The 18,290-nt window shown below is 43.3% G+C and overlaps 2 protein-coding genes and 1 long non-coding RNA gene across 4 annotated transcripts in view; 1 reads left to right on the forward strand and 2 right to left on the reverse strand.

Moving 5' to 3' along the window:
- The window catches only part of OAT (ornithine aminotransferase), a 345,851-nt gene that overhangs the window by 29,740 nt on the left and 297,821 nt on the right, over positions 1-18,290 (reverse strand). The gene's annotated exons all lie outside the window — the stretch shown is intronic.
- Positions 1-18,290, forward strand: part of LHPP (phospholysine phosphohistidine inorganic pyrophosphate phosphatase) — a 74,320-nt gene that overhangs the window by 941 nt on the left and 55,089 nt on the right. For both annotated transcript variants that reach the window (XM_068198295.1, XM_068198294.1), the window contains exons 2-5: positions 10,528-10,715; positions 11,495-11,648; positions 13,956-14,019; positions 14,905-14,997. In XM_068198295.1, the coding sequence (XP_068054396.1) occupies positions 10,528-10,715; positions 11,495-11,648; positions 13,956-14,019; positions 14,905-14,997 (499 nt within the window). The remainder of the gene's footprint in view (positions 1-10,527; positions 10,716-11,494; positions 11,649-13,955; positions 14,020-14,904; positions 14,998-18,290) is intronic.
- LOC137478416 (uncharacterized) lies at positions 6,010-10,606 on the reverse strand. Its single transcript, XR_011001551.1, has 2 exons — positions 10,473-10,606; positions 6,010-8,613 (listed from the first exon to the last, which is right to left on the reverse strand). It is a non-coding gene; the product is annotated as an uncharacterized lncRNA (long non-coding RNA).

Below are 18,290 nucleotides of genomic sequence, written 5' to 3' on the forward strand. Positions count from 1 at the left end.
GTGGAAAATCCAGATCTGTGTCACCTGACAAGTGCTGGATGGGGCTTGGAGCAACTTGGGATAGTGGAATGTGTCCTTGTCCATTTCAGGAGAGTGGAACTTTAGTGTTCCTTCCAACCCAAGCCGTTCTGTGCGGCTGCATGTGCTACAGTTGTAGTGTTTTAAATGTCTAAATTCTGAACCCCTGTGAAACACTGACGGCTCTGCTTGGTGAGCACCTCTGCAGCTTCTGTCCTCTGGGGCCACTCAGCACAGACACACTTGGGACGAGTGCATTATTGAGCAGGAAAATATGCAGGAAGAAATCTTGAATTCAGTATCATTAATCATATGAGGTTAGTTAAATATGTGCCTGAATGTTGATGGAACCACCATGGAAAGGCAGAACTGGAGAAGATCCAAATGAAGTGATAATAACAGAAACCGTTGCTGCGTGCTTTTTTTTCCCCCATAATTATGTGTTTGTTCATATTTCTTGAAACACGTGTAGGCTGCACAGAAGATGTTGTCAGATGGACAGAGTTCCCAGTGCTGTCAGAGAGGAATATTTGAAGTAAGTTTAAGCCTTATTGACGCTCTTGGCTGGTTATTGGTGCTCACCTGGCCAGGAGAAACTGCAGGTGCCAGGACTGCCAAGGAGAGAGCAGCATTCCCAGGGAGTTCAGTGAAACAAGGCAGGGGGAGAAGTTGCTTCTGTTGAAATCCTGTGGCCTGTGATTCTTTCAGGGGATTGTGCATGTGCACAGCACAGCCTGGCACAGTCCAGATCATAGCCAAGGCCTCCAGGCATGGTCAAACCAAGCATGAATAACAACAGCTGCATAAGTACGGTCAGAGATCAGATCCTTCCTTTAGAAACCAGGACATATTCAATAATACCTGTGTCGTGGTTCACCAGATGCTTTTGATGTCGTTTTCTTGCTCCTAAATTTTAAACTTCATCTTTTGTCAGGTTGCAGGCTGTTGTTAAATAACCTTTGTTGCTGCATTTGCTGAAACCTCCTGCGTGGAGGCAACTTAAACTGCAGTGTAACTTACAGTAACGTCAGAAATATGCTGATGAAACAACAGTGAAACTCTGGCCTTGGGCTAAATGTAGGAAAATTTTCTGTGGACATCCTGGGAATGTGTAAGCCCTTTTTGCCTGTTAGTCACAGGGAGGCCTTGGCAGCTAATCTGATCTGTCTCTCTGTCTGGAAGGGCTGCAGGGGTCTTTGAGGAGGGTTTGGAGATGCAATCCAGCTCTGGAATGCTGTACAGGGAAAGCTGATCTCATTTGGGCAGGATTTGGTGAGCAGTGGAGAAACTGTGGATGTAGCTGTGGGAACTGGAAACAGCAGAATGGAAAAGTGCCAGGAAGGGAAAAAAACCCCACCAAACCACTTTGTTCAGGTAATTCAATGTAAGTGGTGAAGAATAATCATTTTCCTTGGGTAAAGTCAAGTAGCCTTATTTATCTGCCTATTAGGCTAGTAACTGTTCTGGCTCCCACCATTTAAGCTCTTTATTGACTCATTATCCTATTGCCAGTTGCTCATTAATATTTGTGTCTGTGTCACAGTACAGCTGGGTGGTTTCAAGCAGATGAATCAAAGCTAAAAGGAGCTCTTTTTAATTAATTCTTTTTTTAAAAATCAGTTAAAGAGCCATAATTGCAGATAGCAAGGAACCTTATAACTAATTCAAATTGCTGTGGTCCTCTGCACATCTTTTAGTGCACATATATGTCCAACAGAAACCTTAATCCCGTTTTGATAACTCAGGGTACAGATAAGGACTCTTACAACAGGATAGCTGACCTGTTCATTTCAGACTGTCTTGCTACATCACCTCCCCATTACAGCAATTAACTTAGTGTAACAACATATAGTACACTCCAATAAAAATGATAAGTAAACATACTAATATGTCATTGGTTTCGTGTGACTGAAGCTGTCCTGACCTCCTAAAACTACATTTGCTGCATTATTTCTCTTGTTTTCAGCTGAATTCTGCTGTGCAGTTATTTGAGTTAGTGTTTGTGAGAGCAGCAGCCTAATTTCTGCCAGCAGAATTTGGCCTGGTTTCTATTTGTGATGGCTGCTTCCCTCTTGTTTGTTTTTAGCCAAAAGTACAGTCAGATGGAGCAGAGACATGGCCAGAGAAGCTGATGGACACTGGAACACCCTGAGCAAGGTGGCATTCACTGCTGTAGAGACCCTCCTGAGCAAGGCATCAATAATTGGTATAACCTGTGGTGAAACACTGAGTGTAACAGCTGGGAATGCTTTGTTTATTGCTGATAAATCCTACCTGTGAAATACTGAAGGATTCAGTGTACACTGAGAGGGGATTGGTGGGTAGGAGGCTGAGAAGGTGAACCACAGGAGTGTTTGTTGAGCAGAGCTTGAGTCCTGTGCTCAAGGGATAAAGTGAATCTGGATCCTTGTTACTCATCCAGACTGTGGCAGCCAGGCACCCGTGTGCCAAAGGGTATTGGCACTCCTGGAGCCAAGAATGTCTCTAAATTCTCCAGGGACTGTTGTTATCTTTAGGTGGGGATATTACAGCAGTGGATGGCTAAAAAAGCCAAAAGTGGCTTGATAAGATAATTTATCCCTTAAAAACTTTTAAGACATAGTGTTTCTTGATTGTTTAACTTATTGTGGCATAACTTTGTTACTTTGAAAACGTTACATAAACGCCACCCATCTCTTCCCAGCGTGTGCAGTTCACTGGCAGATGCTTTGGAGCAGATCAGAAAGCCGGTGGATGAGATCAGAAGGGCCATCGGTGACTTAAAGGCTCCTCCTGGAGCCAGCCCTAACAGAGCCTCAGTGCCGTGCTGTTATTGTCTTAATCGATTTACACAGCATTGACACGAGGTGAGCTAGCTGCTTTTTATCTTACAAATAGCAGGGAGCTGGTCCCTTACAAGACAGAAGGTGGTTAAACACCCATAAAAGATGCTCAGCCTGTGCTCTGGCATTTGCATTTACAGCTGTGTGCTGATAGTGTGTCCATTAGCATATCCATATGAAAAGCACACAGTAGTTGGAGGTTTACAACATCCTGTTGTTGGGCTGGGATAGTGCATCTGTTAGCACAGCTTTCTACAGAGCCCTTGAAAAGGGCAGCGGAAATCTGGGGAGCAGGAGGCTGAGGAGCAGCTGGACAGTCCTGTTAAATAAAATACCTGGAGAGTCTAACAAGAAGAAGATTGTGAGGAGAACAAGGGAACTGGGACTGTAAAACAATTCAGGGTGTGGGGGTTCAGAGGAGTTGGGAGCTCACAAAGAGCCTTTTGGAAGTGTGTGTGCCACAAGGAGTAGGAAATCTTTGTTGTCACAGCAGATAATGTGGCTTAGCACAGGCTGTGCAGATGTTCAGAGTTCCGAGGCTTGCTGTGCCTTCGGGACATTTGATAGAAAAGGAATTGTTCCTTCTAGAAAGAGTCCTTCAAGTAAAGTATACAGACTTTACACAGTATGCAGTGTAAATATCTGTTAATTTGTTTTTGTACTTGACTCTCTTTACACTTTCTACCCCAAGAAACCCAGTGACCCAGGTGTCACTGACCTCCTGAAGCAGCAGATGCACAAAAAATGAAGCATTCTGTATTCTGTAGCTGTTCCCTGGCAGAGCCAGAAGGGGATCCAGGAATTGATCCTCAGCTGCTCTCCAGTCTGTAACATTAGCTGTGGTCTCAGTTTTGAGTGCAGTGGGTGTTCCTAACCTATATTTGCTTTCCTGATCAGCAGTGTTCATTATTTCTTTAAAAAGATTTGTGTCCCTGAAGTTGTGGGCGCTCACCTGCTGTCTGCACAAGTTGCATGATTAAGTGCTTGCATTTTTGGAGTTGACACATCCTTAACCTTTAGGGTCTCAGAAATAGAATTCCTTCTTTACAAACAGGTGCTCTTTATGTACAAAGTGAGAATTCAACCCTGTCAAAGATAACTTGGTTTTGAATGAGTTTTTGATGGAGCAATTAGCAGTTTCATAGACTCATAGAATAGTTTGGGTTGGAAGCAACCTTAAAGATCACGTACCCCCCTTTTTGCACAGAATAAAAGCTATTGGAGTATCATTCACTATGTTGTCCATAAAAATGAAAATCCCAGACCTGTTCATGCTAACTGAATCCCCAAAGATCTGGTTTTTTCCTTTCTTGGCAGCTCCCAAAGTGGAGATTTTCCAGCTATTTAAGGTCTGACAGAGTTTACTTATTGAACCACTTGCAGTGTGGTGTAATACATTAAGCTGATTTGGTAATCTGCACCTTAAATGTATCTTGTTACTGAACTTAATGGACCAGAAAGATTTTTCTTGTATTCTGCTTTGTGCTTCCTTTCTGCAGATTCCCTTCAGAAGCATGTGTCATTTTTATTAATGTTATAAATTAATATAACATATTAATTTAAAATATTAGCATATTAACATAAAATAAAATATTAATTTATTTTAACTCTAAAATGAATTCTAGATTTCGCTGTTGTGGCATATTGCTGCCTACAAATTTGTTGTCTTCCCTGCTGTTCAGGGAGGTGGATTTTGATTTATGGTGTTGGATAATTTGTGCAGTAATTCTGGTATCCAGCTGTATTCAATAGCCTTTGTAGAGAATTCAGGATAAGATGGACTTTGTGTTTGTTTTAGTGTTAAAACTTCCAGGATTTCTTTCTACCCCTGAAAAATTCGAAATTATCAAAACACCTAAATAAAGACATTGGTGGGTGTTTAAAGTTTGCTTTGAGCTACAATTTAGTGATTTTTTTTCCAGTTATTACTGAAAAAAAAGCCAAACACTGTTGCAAAGTGGTGTTTCCAGAGTCTTTACTCTTATAACTGTACCCTTCCTTTTGTCACCCTTGCCCACCCTTAAGTAACATTGCCCTCTTCTTGTGGCTCCTTCATGTGTGCCTATTAATCTGCTTTTATTCATGTGCAAAGGTAATGCCCTCCTATTTTTTAATCCCTTTTGCAATCCCTCCTTTGGATTGCCTCCAAATTATCCCCTTCTATATTTAGAGAGAGGTGAGCCATATGGGGCTGGAGAGGAAATTGTGCTGGGGAGATGGCAGATGTAGAGATGAGTTTCAGGAATGCAAGAGGGACTGGGGCCAAAAAGTGCCGTGTGTAAGGATTTGTCAGGGCTACGTGGAGCAGAAAGTTGGGTCCCCAGAGAATCGGGGCTTTAATGAGCCTGGCTGTACTCAGGACCCATGACAGGACATCAGTGAAGGGAAACACCAGGAGGTCAGGGGGCAGAAGTGGCATCAGAGATGTGACAGCAAGATTGAAGCAGTTTGGATGTGCTGTGATGGCAGAAATCAGAGGAACGGAAAGTTTTGGGCACTGGGAGAGAGAAGGAAAATCCTGGGGTTTTATCCAAAGTCCTCTGATTCCATTGCACCCACCAGGTTAAAAAACATCAGGGAATTCAGTGTTTCCATGGAATTAGGAGAGGCTTGTACCATGTAAAGATGGGCAAAGGCACTTACAGCCTCCTTCAGGCTTCTGAAATAACAACTTTGCCTTGTTGTTATTGCAGAAGCTGAAACAGCCACTGGAATGGCAGGAATAGAGATTTTCAGAGAAAATGCAGCACATTTTTGCCAAAAAGACACTTTTTAAGCAGAGCAAACGTGCTTTCCTCCCACCAGGCATTTCCACAGCTGGACCCCAGAAGGGATTATTGCTGTGAGCCAGTGCTGAGCCAGAAAACCCTTTTGGATCCTCAGGTGTGTGTGGTGCTCGCAGGGAGGTTCTCCTGGGAAAAAGTTGCAAGATCAGAAGAGGTTTTACCTGCCCTTGCAGAGGCCACTAACATTAGTCCTGCCCAGGTGGGAGGATGGTGTTGCTGCACAAACTCCTGCTTTTATTTTGTGGTTTGGTTGCAGGTGCTGTTGATTCCCTGTGTTTCAGGCAAGGTATCAGAGTGCTGAGAGGTTTACATAGGAGCACACTCGTATTTGTCCACTGGTGCAAAAGAGTCAAATAGCAAAAGTGCATGCTTCCTCTTAAATTAAAAACCCCAAAGCACTCTGAAAGACCAAAAGCAGGATAAAAAGCCAGTTCTGGAAATCTCATGTAGCACATTTCCAAACCCCTTTGAAGTTGTTGTTGGACAGTCTCCAAGCTCAGGTTTGTTGCCTGTTCCAAGGTTTTACTTTCTGCCCCACTGCCCATCTGCACAGGACCTCTGGCTGTGGGCTGGGCTTTCCCCCTGTTCCCATCTTAGGAAAAACCTTCACTGCAAAAGACAGTGGGAAAAGATGGGAAATCTGAAGTTTAGCCTTATAGCTTTTCCTTAGCTGCTTCAGCCATGTGCAGGATAATGCGAATTTAAGTTTGATGATTCCCAGTCCGGGTTCCAGGACCATTGCTTTTCCTACGGGTGTCACAACCTTTACATCATCTGAAAGAACAGGTTTTGTGTTTTATGTGCCCAAAGGCTGCCCATAAAGGTTGGCAAGGGCAGTTGGCTAAGTCTGCACAAGGTCAGTGAGGATGTCCAATAATTGTCCTAACACTTTACCTGTTATGGAGCAATAATGAGAGTTTTTTTTCATTATTTTCGGGTGAGTGAGCCTGGCAGATGCTGACAGGCAGCAGATGTGTAAAGTTCGAGGTGATTTGTAAGGGACCGGCTCATCTGACGCATGGTAATTGCATTGTGGGACATTGTCACTCAGCCCCGTGTCCTGCTCCAGCAGAACGAGGTAAAGGTCAGTTCAAAGCGCTGCCGAGGCGCCAGGGGCAGCTCAGGGCTGAAATTAAACCCCTCACTTCCTCTTCTCCCCTGGGCAGGTGCTCACAGAGTGCCCGGGGCCGGGTGGGTGCCCCAGGTGTGGATTTGGGGATCATTTGGGTGACCAAGTGGTTGTTTGGATCTGGAGTGGGCTTAAATCCCTCCTCTGGTAGGGCTGGTGTGGTAGCTCAGTGCTCACCTGTCCACTTTTAATTTGGGGCTTGGAAGGGTTTTTTTTTTGTGACTTTTTCCTTCAGTGCCTGTGTGCTGTGGCATCTCCCCGGCAGAGCAGGCACTGGCAGCAGAGTGACACACAGCTGGAGGGGACAGTGGCCTCTCCATCTGCTCCCTGCTGCCGTCTCTGTTCTGCCATCCCCTCCAAGAAGGGCTCTGACAAGTTTCTTTTGCCATTTTAGCTGAGTTTGGCATTTGTCACACCCTGGAGGGTCAGAAGCTGCTCTGCCTTGCTCAGGTAAAGCTCTCCTGTTCCTGCTCTCGGGAATTAGGAGTGGTGTGAGCAGTGATGTTGGAAATTGAGAGGATTTGGTGCAAAAAATGGATTTATCTGATGCTGAGCCTGCTGATGGCCCCAAACAGTGAGGGAGAGGCAGCCTTGGGATGTCCCAGGTACCTGAGCCGTGCCAGGTCCCTGCAGCATGGGGAGCAATGCTGCCTGTCCACGTGCTCTAATCAGGATTGATTTTCCTGGTGTTTGGGTGGGATCTTTATCACGGCCACGATGTGTGGAAGTCAGCTGAAGGCCTGATTGACTGGGTTTCCTGGGTGTGCCTGTGCTTCTGTAATGGACCTGCTGATAAACCTGTAATACGCTGGAGATCTCAATAAAACGTGTGTCCTGTATTTCATCTCCTGCTGCCTCATTCTTCTGCTCCTGCAGGTACCTAATCCCTTGCTCCTTATCTTATAGGGCATCACATTACAAATCTTGTTCTGTATTCTTCTCCTGACATCCCCACACTTGCCAGCAGTGGAAATTGCAGTGCTTTGCCTTGCTTTGCTGGGAGTGTGAGCAGTGGGTCAGTTCAGAGGCTGGAGGTTTCCCTTGAAGCTTTGCAGCCCTGTAGACTCACTGAGCAAAGCATCACACTTGTGAGACACAGACCTTCAAGCCACTTCTTTTAGTCTCTCCACGTGCAAAACCTGCCAGGCCAGGGAAACTGAACGAGAGTATTGCTGTAAATGTGATTGGAGGCAGGTTTTCCCCCATGCAGAGCTGTTGGTAAAAGCTCTCCCTAATTATTTCAGCTCTGAGTTAACAGTTGTTTGCTGGCCTGCAGGCTCAGCTCACCATCCCTGTGCTGAGCATCCAGGGATGGATTCATCCCAGTGTGTGAGATGCTGAAGGTACAGGTGAGTGTGACTGTTCTCTGCAGGATTTGGCAGAGTTTACAGGGCTCTTTTCAGAGATGCTAATTGGGAAGGAAAAGTTGACTTTTCATTGGAAAGGTATTTTTATAGTAACAAGTCTTCTCTAGAGTTTTGTGGATTTTTGTTTCATTTAGTGTTCCAGGATATTTTTAAAAGTCCTTTTCATGTGTCACCAGAGGACTCCCATTTCTTTGTCCAGCTTGGCCTAACTCTTTGTAGTCCTGATCCTGAGTATTTTCTGAGCTCATTTGTTGGGGTGGTAATTGCTGGTGGCCACGAAGGCATGAAGCAGTCTGGGATGTGTCCAGACTCCTGCTTTGCTCAGTCCTTTCAGAAGTGTCACTCTGGTTTCCATCCAAAATGCTGAGAAAGAAGTGAAGTTCGTAGTACAGGAAAACTGTATCTGTGCTTTCACCAAGCTGACCTGTGAGGGTGCTGCTCTGTCTGTGCAGGTCTGTGGTTGGTGTTGTCCCTGGATTCATTATGCTGACCTTTAGGAAGAGAAAAAGCAGATTCTAATTCAACAAATCTCTGCTTCCAGTCAGTTGTGATTCATGGTTTTTTTTTTTTTTTTGTTTTTGTTTTTGTTTTGTTTTTTTTTTCCCTAAGAGTGTGCAGGGAGGCTTTGCATTTAGAATATATTTTTTTACCCATGGCACACTCTATATTAAAGTTTGTTGTGTATCCAAATTACACTGCTTTGCTTTTTAACTCCAGCTGAAACCATGTCTCAAATAACAGATGTGGAATATTGTCATCCCACTGTCACACTGATTGTTCATTGTTCTGAGAAGGTCACATCATAATTCATTAACAATAATTATTCCCTGGGTGCACCCTGCACTTCTTCACTCAATTGCTTCATTAACTTGAGAGTGAATCTCACATTCAGTGCTCCAATCAATGAAGATATATTTATAATGTACAAGTGGATGATATTAGTTACAATATATTAACTGCCTAATTTAAAAGAGAAAAGCTATCTTTATGAAGGGCAATTAACCACTAAGTGTAATTGATAATTCACATATCTATGATTAGGAAAGACAAATAACAAGAAAGAAATGAATCACCAGCATTATTAAAGAAGACACTGGTGCGTAGTTTTGATGAGCAGAAGGTGCTCTCTGGGTCAGAACCAGATTTCCAAGAATCCTTTGATGGAAAGTTCATCATCAGATCTGTTGTCTCAAGGTGGCTTTGGTGTTTGCACCAACCAAGTGAGATCTTCCCTACAAAATGGACCCAGCATGTTTTGTTGTCTTGAGAATCAGTGCAGGGACTTCCTTAATAGGAAAGCCCCTTTTCATTTTAATACAAAGAAGAGTCATAACATTTTTACAAGAATTCATAAAACTGTGTTTATAAGACTTACCTAAGTATCTGAATCTGCATGTGCTCAGGTCCTCAAAGATGATTTTGCACAAATTCACATGAAAACTGACAAAAAGTAGGCATTTTCATGTATTAGAGGAGCTGAGTGAAAGTCCCTTAGGCAAATGTTTATTTGTTATTAATTGTGGTACATTTTCAGTGCTTCTGATTTTCTGTGGCCACTCTGAAGTACATTGGGTCTCCAAACAGCTGACAGCTCATCCTTGGGAAAGCGGCTTTTTGAGGACAGCCACAGCAGGTCACCAGCTTGGGAAACAAAGCTGCTCAGAGGCAGAGGGCTTGCAGGGGACCTAAAAGACCCCATTCCACCCTCTGCCATGGCAGGGACACCTTCCACTACCCCAGGTTGCTCCAAGCCCAGCCCAACCTGGCCTTGGACGCTTCAGGAATGGGGCAACAACACAACTTTTGCAGAGTGCCAGTCCACAGGAGCCATATCCTTGGCTCTGGACACTCGTGGCCATGTTTTCTTCCCCTGAGAATCCAATTACCTGTAAATATTTATTAATGAATCAATTAAAGTGCCAGATTTTTCGGGATTATCCACCAAGTAACAGCACAGGTGTTTTATGAGAGATTTAATGATAAATGTGATTGGATCCACCCCAGTGTTGATCATTGAACTAACTGGAAGCTGCAGTGCCCAGAGTCAGGATTTCAGGTGCATCCAGTCACAGCAAAGGATCCTGCTCCTGGTTTGGAATATCATCTTCACCCTTTTAGCAGAACTCACAGAACCACTGGGTTGGAAGAGACCTTCAAGATCATCGAGTCCAGCCCAGCCCCAACACCTCATGGCACCCAGTGCCACATCCAATCTTTTATTAAACACACCCAGGGATGGTGACTCCACCACCTCCCCGGGCAGGCCATTCCAGAACTTTATCACTCTTTCCACGTAGAACTTTTTCCTAATACCCAACCTATATTTCCCGTGATGCAGCTTGAGACTGACACTCTTGTCTCATTTCCTTCATCTGCTTACCCCCTCTGCTGCCTTCCCTCCACAGGATCAAAGCCTCTGGGCTGAAGCTGCAGCTCTGCACCAACGAAACCCAGGCGACCCGGGAGAATTTTGTGAGGAAGCTGCAGGCCATGGGCTTCGACGTCTCGGTGGCCCAAGTGACCGCGCCAGCGCCGGCCGCCTGTCGCCTCCTGAGGGAGCGTGGCCTGAGGCCACACCTGCTGGTGCACGATGGTGGGACAGCACTGGGGGCACAGGGAGGGAGGGGAAATGCTCTGGTTCCCTCTTTGTTTTAGGGCAGATGAGTACGTGTCTGAAGAGCACTTGATTCAGACTGAGATTTATTTTTTTTTTCATGTGTCGTTGTGAGTGAAGGGAAGCAGGAATCTGGGGAAATGCTGGTGTTGGAACCCTGTTTGCTGAGAGTTTCAGACTTTCTGTGCTGCCAGGCACTGACCCCCAGGAGAACACTGCATTGACCTGGGGCCGTGGAGAAGGCTTCCAAAATGGAATGGCAGAACTGGGATTGTGGGTGTGGAGTTTGGATAGAAGTGTGTGATGTCACAGGGTGGGAAACTCAGAATTTAAGGGTTTAGAATATAGTAGTATACATAAAGCAAGATGGAGGTTTTAGGGCAGTGGCTGGTCCTTCTTGTTTACCTTCTTCTCCATGGGTTTGGGTGGTTTTGTGTAATTGGATGAAGTCCACATTGCAGGGCATGGGTGGTTGGTTATTGGGTTAAAAGTAAAAATAAGTGTCATTTATTAATTACACAGTTTATCCTTAAAAGGCCTTGTAGAGAGAGAGATGCAGCTCCATTTTTAGTTTGTTGGAGTGAAGGGCTGTGGAACTCAGGGTGTGTGAGACTGTAACATAGATGAGAACTAATAAACATCTGAGTCCCAACAAGAAATATCCTCTCACACATTTAATCCCAACCTTAGCAGAAAAAAGAAGCAAAGAATCCACAGTGAGGGATTTGTGGTTTTTTGGTTTTTGCCTCCTCCTGTAGATCTTGTCCCTGAGTTTGCCGAGATCAATAAGACAAACCCAAACTGTGTGGTTCTTGGAGATGCAGCAGAAAACTTCACCTATGCAAACCTTAACGAGGCTTTCCGACTTCTGATTGGGATGGAGAAGCCTGTTTTGATGTCTCTTGGAAAAGGGTGAGTTAAGCTCTGTTTTTCCCTCAAGTCTCTGCATTTTTTAATATCTTCAGTGGAGGCCAGAAATCAGTGTGGCCACTCCCAGTTCCCGCTTTTCAGTTTTTAATCTGTGTGCCTGGACTGAGAGCCTGATCTGATCAGGTGCCTGTCAATGAAGAGGACTTCTGGTGCTTTAAGAGAGCCTCAAACCCTCCTAGGAACCACAGAGAGTTTGGATTTTGATGTCTGTGACCCCCAAGTGTGTGAGTATTTAGTGTCTCAGAGGTGAGAACTGTTGGTTTAACTGCTGCCTGTAGCCACGTGTTCCTCTCTGAACTGAATAGAAATGATTTTTCATAGTGAAGGAAACCCAGAATTGCCACAGGCCATGCTTGGGTGAAGGGCTGTTGGTGTAGGTTTGTGATGCAGTTTGGTGCTTTTGAAGTGGCAGATCAATTGCTTTGGTAGTTTTAATGTCAGACAGTATTTTTAATTATTCTCCGTGCATTAAGGGTCAATTTTAACCTCCTGTTTTCACACACAGGAAAAGATCCAGTCAGGTAGTTGGAATGTTTTCCTGAAAATAATGACTTTAGATGTATTCTGAGATTTTAAACAGGACGTTATTAATTCCTGTGCTGAATAATGACAAATCCCAACAGGAATAACAGGAGTTATTCTTATCTGTTGTGTGATGCATGGGTTTAAAAGAGACTGTGCATGTTTATCTTGAGAAAAGTGCAGTGACAACTTTGCTCAGTGGTTCAATAGACTGTAATGGGCATGAAAACCCTTCTTAGGTTGTGGGTTATTGATCCAGCTGGGCAGAACTTATCAGTAGGAAGGAGCAGTTAAATTCATTGTGCTGCCTTACCTGACACTCTAATCCTCCAACAGGGGTGAAAAATTCCTACTGTTTCTCAGAAGGATAAGGAGAAAATGTTGAGAGGAGACAGGAGGATGGCTAATGTACAGAAAATAATCAAATTTTGTGTTATGTAATACCATATTTCAAAATTAAATATAGAATCAGCCTTTGCTCTAGGAACTGTGTTGTCATCAATGCAAAAAGGCTTTGTACCCTGTGCATGTAAAAATATTTATTTGGTCATTCATTAATAGAAACAGCTCTTTTTATTACTTCTTTGAAATATTACTTTTTGTTAGAAAATAAAGATTTTGGGATATTCAGAGCTCAGTTTTCACCCAAGAGCATATTGTTTTTTAATGGCTGATCATTGAGGTAATGGGAATACAAATTCTCTGCTGAGTTCTCTGACCCGAAGGAGGAAGATTATAAATTATAAGAACTGTTCTCCTGACTGGAGAAGCCTCATGGATGCAAAGAGCCATCTACGAAGCTCAGCTACATTTTCAACCTGCAGAGCCAGCACAGCTGGGTGGACCTTAGTAAGGTGCCTGCCTTGGGCCAGCACCTTGGTTTTGGTAGAAGTTTTAGTTCATTCCGTGGAAAACAAAAGTGTCAGAGTCACTGAAGCAGAATGCCCTGCTCCTGGAAATGGAGTGATTTACATTTAGCATCTGTTTTGGGCTGAGAGTGGAAATTGGCTTTGTAATTTCTTCTGTCATGGCACTGTCAGAAAATTAAGCTGTTTACACCAGACTATAGAAGGTTAATGGCTGCTCTAGCAAAGGTCAAGTGGTCATTTTAAAGGAAGGCTATGCTGAATAATCGAAAATGGCAGAAGGATAAGGCATAAAATCTTAGCTGACTGCTCATCCTACTCTTTTTCCTCTCATATAGAAACCTGTCTTTGCTCTGCCCAGAGCTTGGAAGACCTGCATGAATGTGAATTGCTGTTCCAGAAAAACTCTCTAAAGACACCTTCTAATTCCATGAGCTTCATGGCAGTGGGAGCATTTTTAGAAGGAACAAAATTCAGCTTGGAGGGCTTTTAGTCCTGATAAACAGGGTTTCCTGGTGTGGGAGGCTGAGACAGCAGCGATGGTCCTGTCTGGGGTCTGCAGGCACACTGAGGAGGGGTCAGAGCTGCAGGTTCGGGGGCTCTCTGTCACTGCAGTAATGCACAGCCCAGTCCATCCTGCTCTAAGCACACTGAAATCCCTTTGAACCAGTGAAGTGGTTCCCAGATGGGCATCTGGGATCCTTTCCCTGAGCATTGCACAGTCCTGAGCCTGTCCTTCCCTTAACTCCTGGTGTTAAACCAAGGCCTGGCATTTTCTGATTGCGTGACTTTTTATGCAGCCATATGGACATCTATAAAGGCCCAGAAATAATAAAATGTGGTTTCTTTGTCTTTAACTGCCGTTTTCATTTCATGGGAACTTTATCACTTTCATTTCCAGACGCTACTATAAAGAAACTGATGGTCTGAAACTTGATGTTGGAGCATATATGAAGGCATTAGAGGTATTTTATAGCTGGAATTATGCTTACTCGCCCTGTGCACCTTGTTAAAAGAGTAACTGGCATAAATATGGGTCATCTTCTGTAATTACTCACCTTGGTGGAGGGAGTTTCCACACATTGAAGCTCATTTGCTGCATTCTAAGGATGAATGGATTAATTTCTTTTCTGCCTTTGTTCTTTTTTTTTTTTTTTAATTTGTTTTACTTAAACTGTGAGCTTTTTTCATTGTGGTGCCTTTATTGCAAGTGAGGCCCTTGAAAGGAGGAGTCAGACAAGAAAAAAGTGGAATATTGTGTGCAAGATACCCAGGAAAACCTGGAGGTCCATGTTATCTGTTAGGCTTTTGTCTAGGAACAAACAAGAAACAATTTATTTCAGCATAGCACTGATATTTACTTGCAGGAAAATGTAACTTGTAAACTCTGCTTTTTCAGATGTAACTTTTCAAAACCTGGATTTGAAACTGGATTTTTCACTTAAATCATTAAAATCAAGCTAGGTGGTTGAAGAAATCCTCTATATTTTTAAAGGCTCTCCAGTACTTTTGATATATAAAGGATATTTGTTACATCTCTAAGAGAGATGATCCTAACAAAATGAGCAGTACTGGAACTGAGTTTGAAGATTACTCAATAATGGAGAATGTTAAAGATTTGTACCTTGAGGTGTTTCAAGAGTATTTTCTCTCCTGCCAGAAAAATTTAAAAACTTCTGTTATCCAAATTCCCTGATATTCACCTTCACCTGCTAATCCATTGTGGTATTTAAGGGCAAAAATCAATAATCACAAAGGTTTTATAACTGGAGTTATGGAATTGAACAAATCCTTTTCCAATCAGCAATTTTTGTGTTTCTCTCTCTTTTTTTTTTTTTTTTTCTTCCCAGTATGCTTGTGATGTGCAGGCTGAGGTGGTGGGGAAACCAGCAAAAAGTTTTTTTGAGTCAGCCCTGGCAGAACTGGGAGTTCCTCCAGAGCAGGTAAGGTTGAGGTGCCATGCCCACGGGCTGTGCCATGTATTTGTGCCCAGTGGTGCTTTTTTCCTGCTTTGCTGTAGCTTTGAAAAGTTTGTGACTTCTCTCAAAGGAGAATGTGACCAGGATTCAATGCCTGGCAGAGGCAAAAGAGGTGCCCTAATGCCTGGCAGTCTGCTTGGTGGCTGCAGGGTGATGGAATTGATCCCAAAATGTCATTTATTTCCTGTGCTGTCACACTGACTACCTCTTTTTTTTAGTAAAAGGGAAAGACAGTTGTAAAATATTTTATAATTTTGGTGAATAGGAAGCACTGACTGACCCCAAAACCCCCTCCTGTATTTCTGGCTTTCCAGAAATGTGCTGAATGTGTGGTGCTTCCTCAGTACAGCCCATTTTCCCCCTCCCTTAGTTGTTCCCAGCTCCTCTTTATTGATTTGTTGTTCTGTCACACAGGACATAAGGATGAGTATGAGAAGCCTCACAAACAGCAGTGAATTACAACACAATAATTCCATCAGGGGAGTTTGGGTGACATTATAAACAACAGGAGTGAAGTTTGGGGTGGCTTGTAGGTCCCTGGAGCCTGGAGATGAAATTATGGTCCTGTAATTCAGCATGTGCTTGGGTTTTGCTTTATTATAGAGTGGGGAGATGGAAAAGACCTAGTGGGCCATCTAATCCATCTCCTTCCCCATGCAGGAGTGTTCCCTGCTCCACGGTTATTAATGTTTTGTCCACAGTAGTTTTCAGAGAGCCAAACAACTGGCAGTGCCCTGGGGATGGTGTTCAGTGCAGGGGGTCTTGTGGGAAGGCAGTTTTTCCTGAGATTTATCAGGATATTTCCCTTTTAAACTGCATCTCCTAATTTCTAGTTTTACTCTAGTTAACTACCAAAATAACTGCTTGGACATTTTCTCCATCCAGTTATCTGTAGACTTGCTATCATTGCAGGAGTTGTTTTTTACTAAAGCTGTGTTTCAGTGCTGCTGCTTCCCTCCATTCAGTCCCCCTGCTTTTTTCCCTGCTCCCTTCAGTCTGTCCATGTCTTCCCAGGAATAGGACAGCCCAGTGTGGACTATCCCTGGAGCATGCCAGGTGCAGAACTGCTGTCTCTACATCCTTGCCCCAGGAAGCAAATCTGATGTAATGCATCACCAGGCTGGCAAAACTGGTCCCATAGGGTGAGCCCTAGGCAGTGGTTCCCACCAGCTTCAGGAGTATTTGTTTTGGGTACAGAAAAGCAGGAATAGTCCCCAGCAGAGATGATTTACTCATTCTCTGCTGTTTGCCATGTCTGCTACTCGTGCCCAATTTTATATTTTGTCAGAGTTTTGGCTTTTTATCCATATTGTTTCTAATGTTAAATGCCATCCATGTGTTGTAGTGATATGTCTGGTTTGTAGGTATTATATTTTCTATTTAGAGAGTTGGAAGTGAAGGGAGTGTGTTCCTAACCAAGGAGAAGTGCAGCAGACACCACTGGATAATGGCACCAGTCACTCCATTCTCTCCACCATGGAAACAATAATCCACACGGCTGGAGTTAAAGCCTGGATCATGATTCACACATGTGTAGGAAGAACAAATTCCAAACAAGCAAACTGCCTTAATTCTGGCATCTTTTCCTGACTTTTGAGTGCTTGACCTTGTGACTTTAATGTATTTTTGGAGAAGGATTTGCAGGTTGGTTTAGTTTGTGGTACACAGTAATAAAACCTCATTATTTTCAGTTTAAATCCTCAGTATAGTCACTTCAGTAAGTTCCTGTAATGCACTGCATTACATTTCAATCTGTCTCCTGGATATATTCTGCATTTGTAGTGACATGACAGGGGCTGGTTTTACTTTCCTATGCTTTTACGAAATGTTTATTCCAGTAATTTATTCCACCTGTGGAATGCATTTAATCCATACCATCATTAAACCATTTTAGATGAGCTGTGCTTTTGAAAACATACTACAATTTTCTTTCACTTGGCTTTTAATGAAAAATACCTTTTTAATAAAGCTGTCTCACCACAGTAATTTGAGACAGTGGCAATTCTGAAATTCCTCAAGCTGCTTTAATCAATAAAGTTATCACCAGTCATTTCCCTTGATAACTGCTTCTTACTGAGACCCTGACTTTGCCTTCTGCTGCTGAGATGGTTTCAGCCTGCACTTAGAATAAGAGGAACTCCCTAAAGTCCAATTTTCATTTTAACCTTTCCTCAATGGCCTAGAAATAACAGATTGCCAGTATTACTTTAATAGATTGGAAATTCAAACCTCTTAGAGGTAACCAGACCTATCTTACAATTCAGTACTATGACAAAGAATAACACATCTTAAAGGTTACTGAAATGCCTAATTCATGTGTTTTAAGGCAGCTGTTAACAGTGGATGATTTTTACAGCTTTACAATAAAACCTAAATAACGTTAAGGTTCTGGTAGTTTTATATAATCATAAAAAGTTCTCTCTGTAGCAAATTATCCTGCTTTAATGGCAGTTATGGCAGGTCATACTGGAGTCCATAAACTACTGGTAGTTAAGCAATTCCCATTCCTGCCACCTGCAAGCCTCAGGTGGGAGTTAGTGGTGCGTGAGAGCAGAGAGAGGTCACCCAGGGGTGGCACAGGGGACCTGCTCCTGGGCCATTGTCCCCTCCTTGCCCACCAGCTCCAACAGGGCAAGATCTTCCATCCCAAAGTAAAAGTGGCACAGGGAAGTTTCAAGCTTCAATCCATGTGAAAGCTTAGTGAGAACTGTCTGGCCCTGCACCTTTGGAGTTCTAAGATAGAAAGAAAATTAACAGTAATGTGAGATCCTGGAGCCTGGGATATTTTTCCTTGGGTGAGGGAGGACAGGGAGAAAAGTAAATGTGTTGTGTTTCTTGTGTAAAGGGGTTTAATAAGTCAAGGTTTAGTGTATAAGCTTTATTTCCTTATGATCCTGCCACATTTAACTTGATTAAGGTTATTAAATCTATAGCAAAAAATTTGTTTAGGCATAAATATGTCTGACTCTAGAAGCATTCTCTGTGCTAAATATTCTGGTGGAGTTAGCACACGGCCTTCTGTGCATCTCTGTTTGCGTCCTGCATGGGCTCCAGCCTCCAAAATCCCCCATCTGAGGGCTGGCTAAATCAGGGTATTCTCATCTTTCTACCTCCTTCATTTCCTTACTCTGTAATTCTGATCAGGCATTTTCCTGTGACCAGTTATTGAATGCTGAAACTCTGATTGCAGTCAAAACCTCCCTGAGGTTCCCACTCACCACCCCGACAGCATCTCTGAAGGTTTATTGGCTTTGGCT

The sequence above is a fragment of the Anomalospiza imberbis genome, chromosome 8, assembly GCF_031753505.1.
Source record: "Anomalospiza imberbis isolate Cuckoo-Finch-1a 21T00152 chromosome 8, ASM3175350v1, whole genome shotgun sequence".
Lineage (NCBI taxonomy): Eukaryota > Metazoa > Chordata > Aves > Passeriformes > Viduidae > Anomalospiza > Anomalospiza imberbis.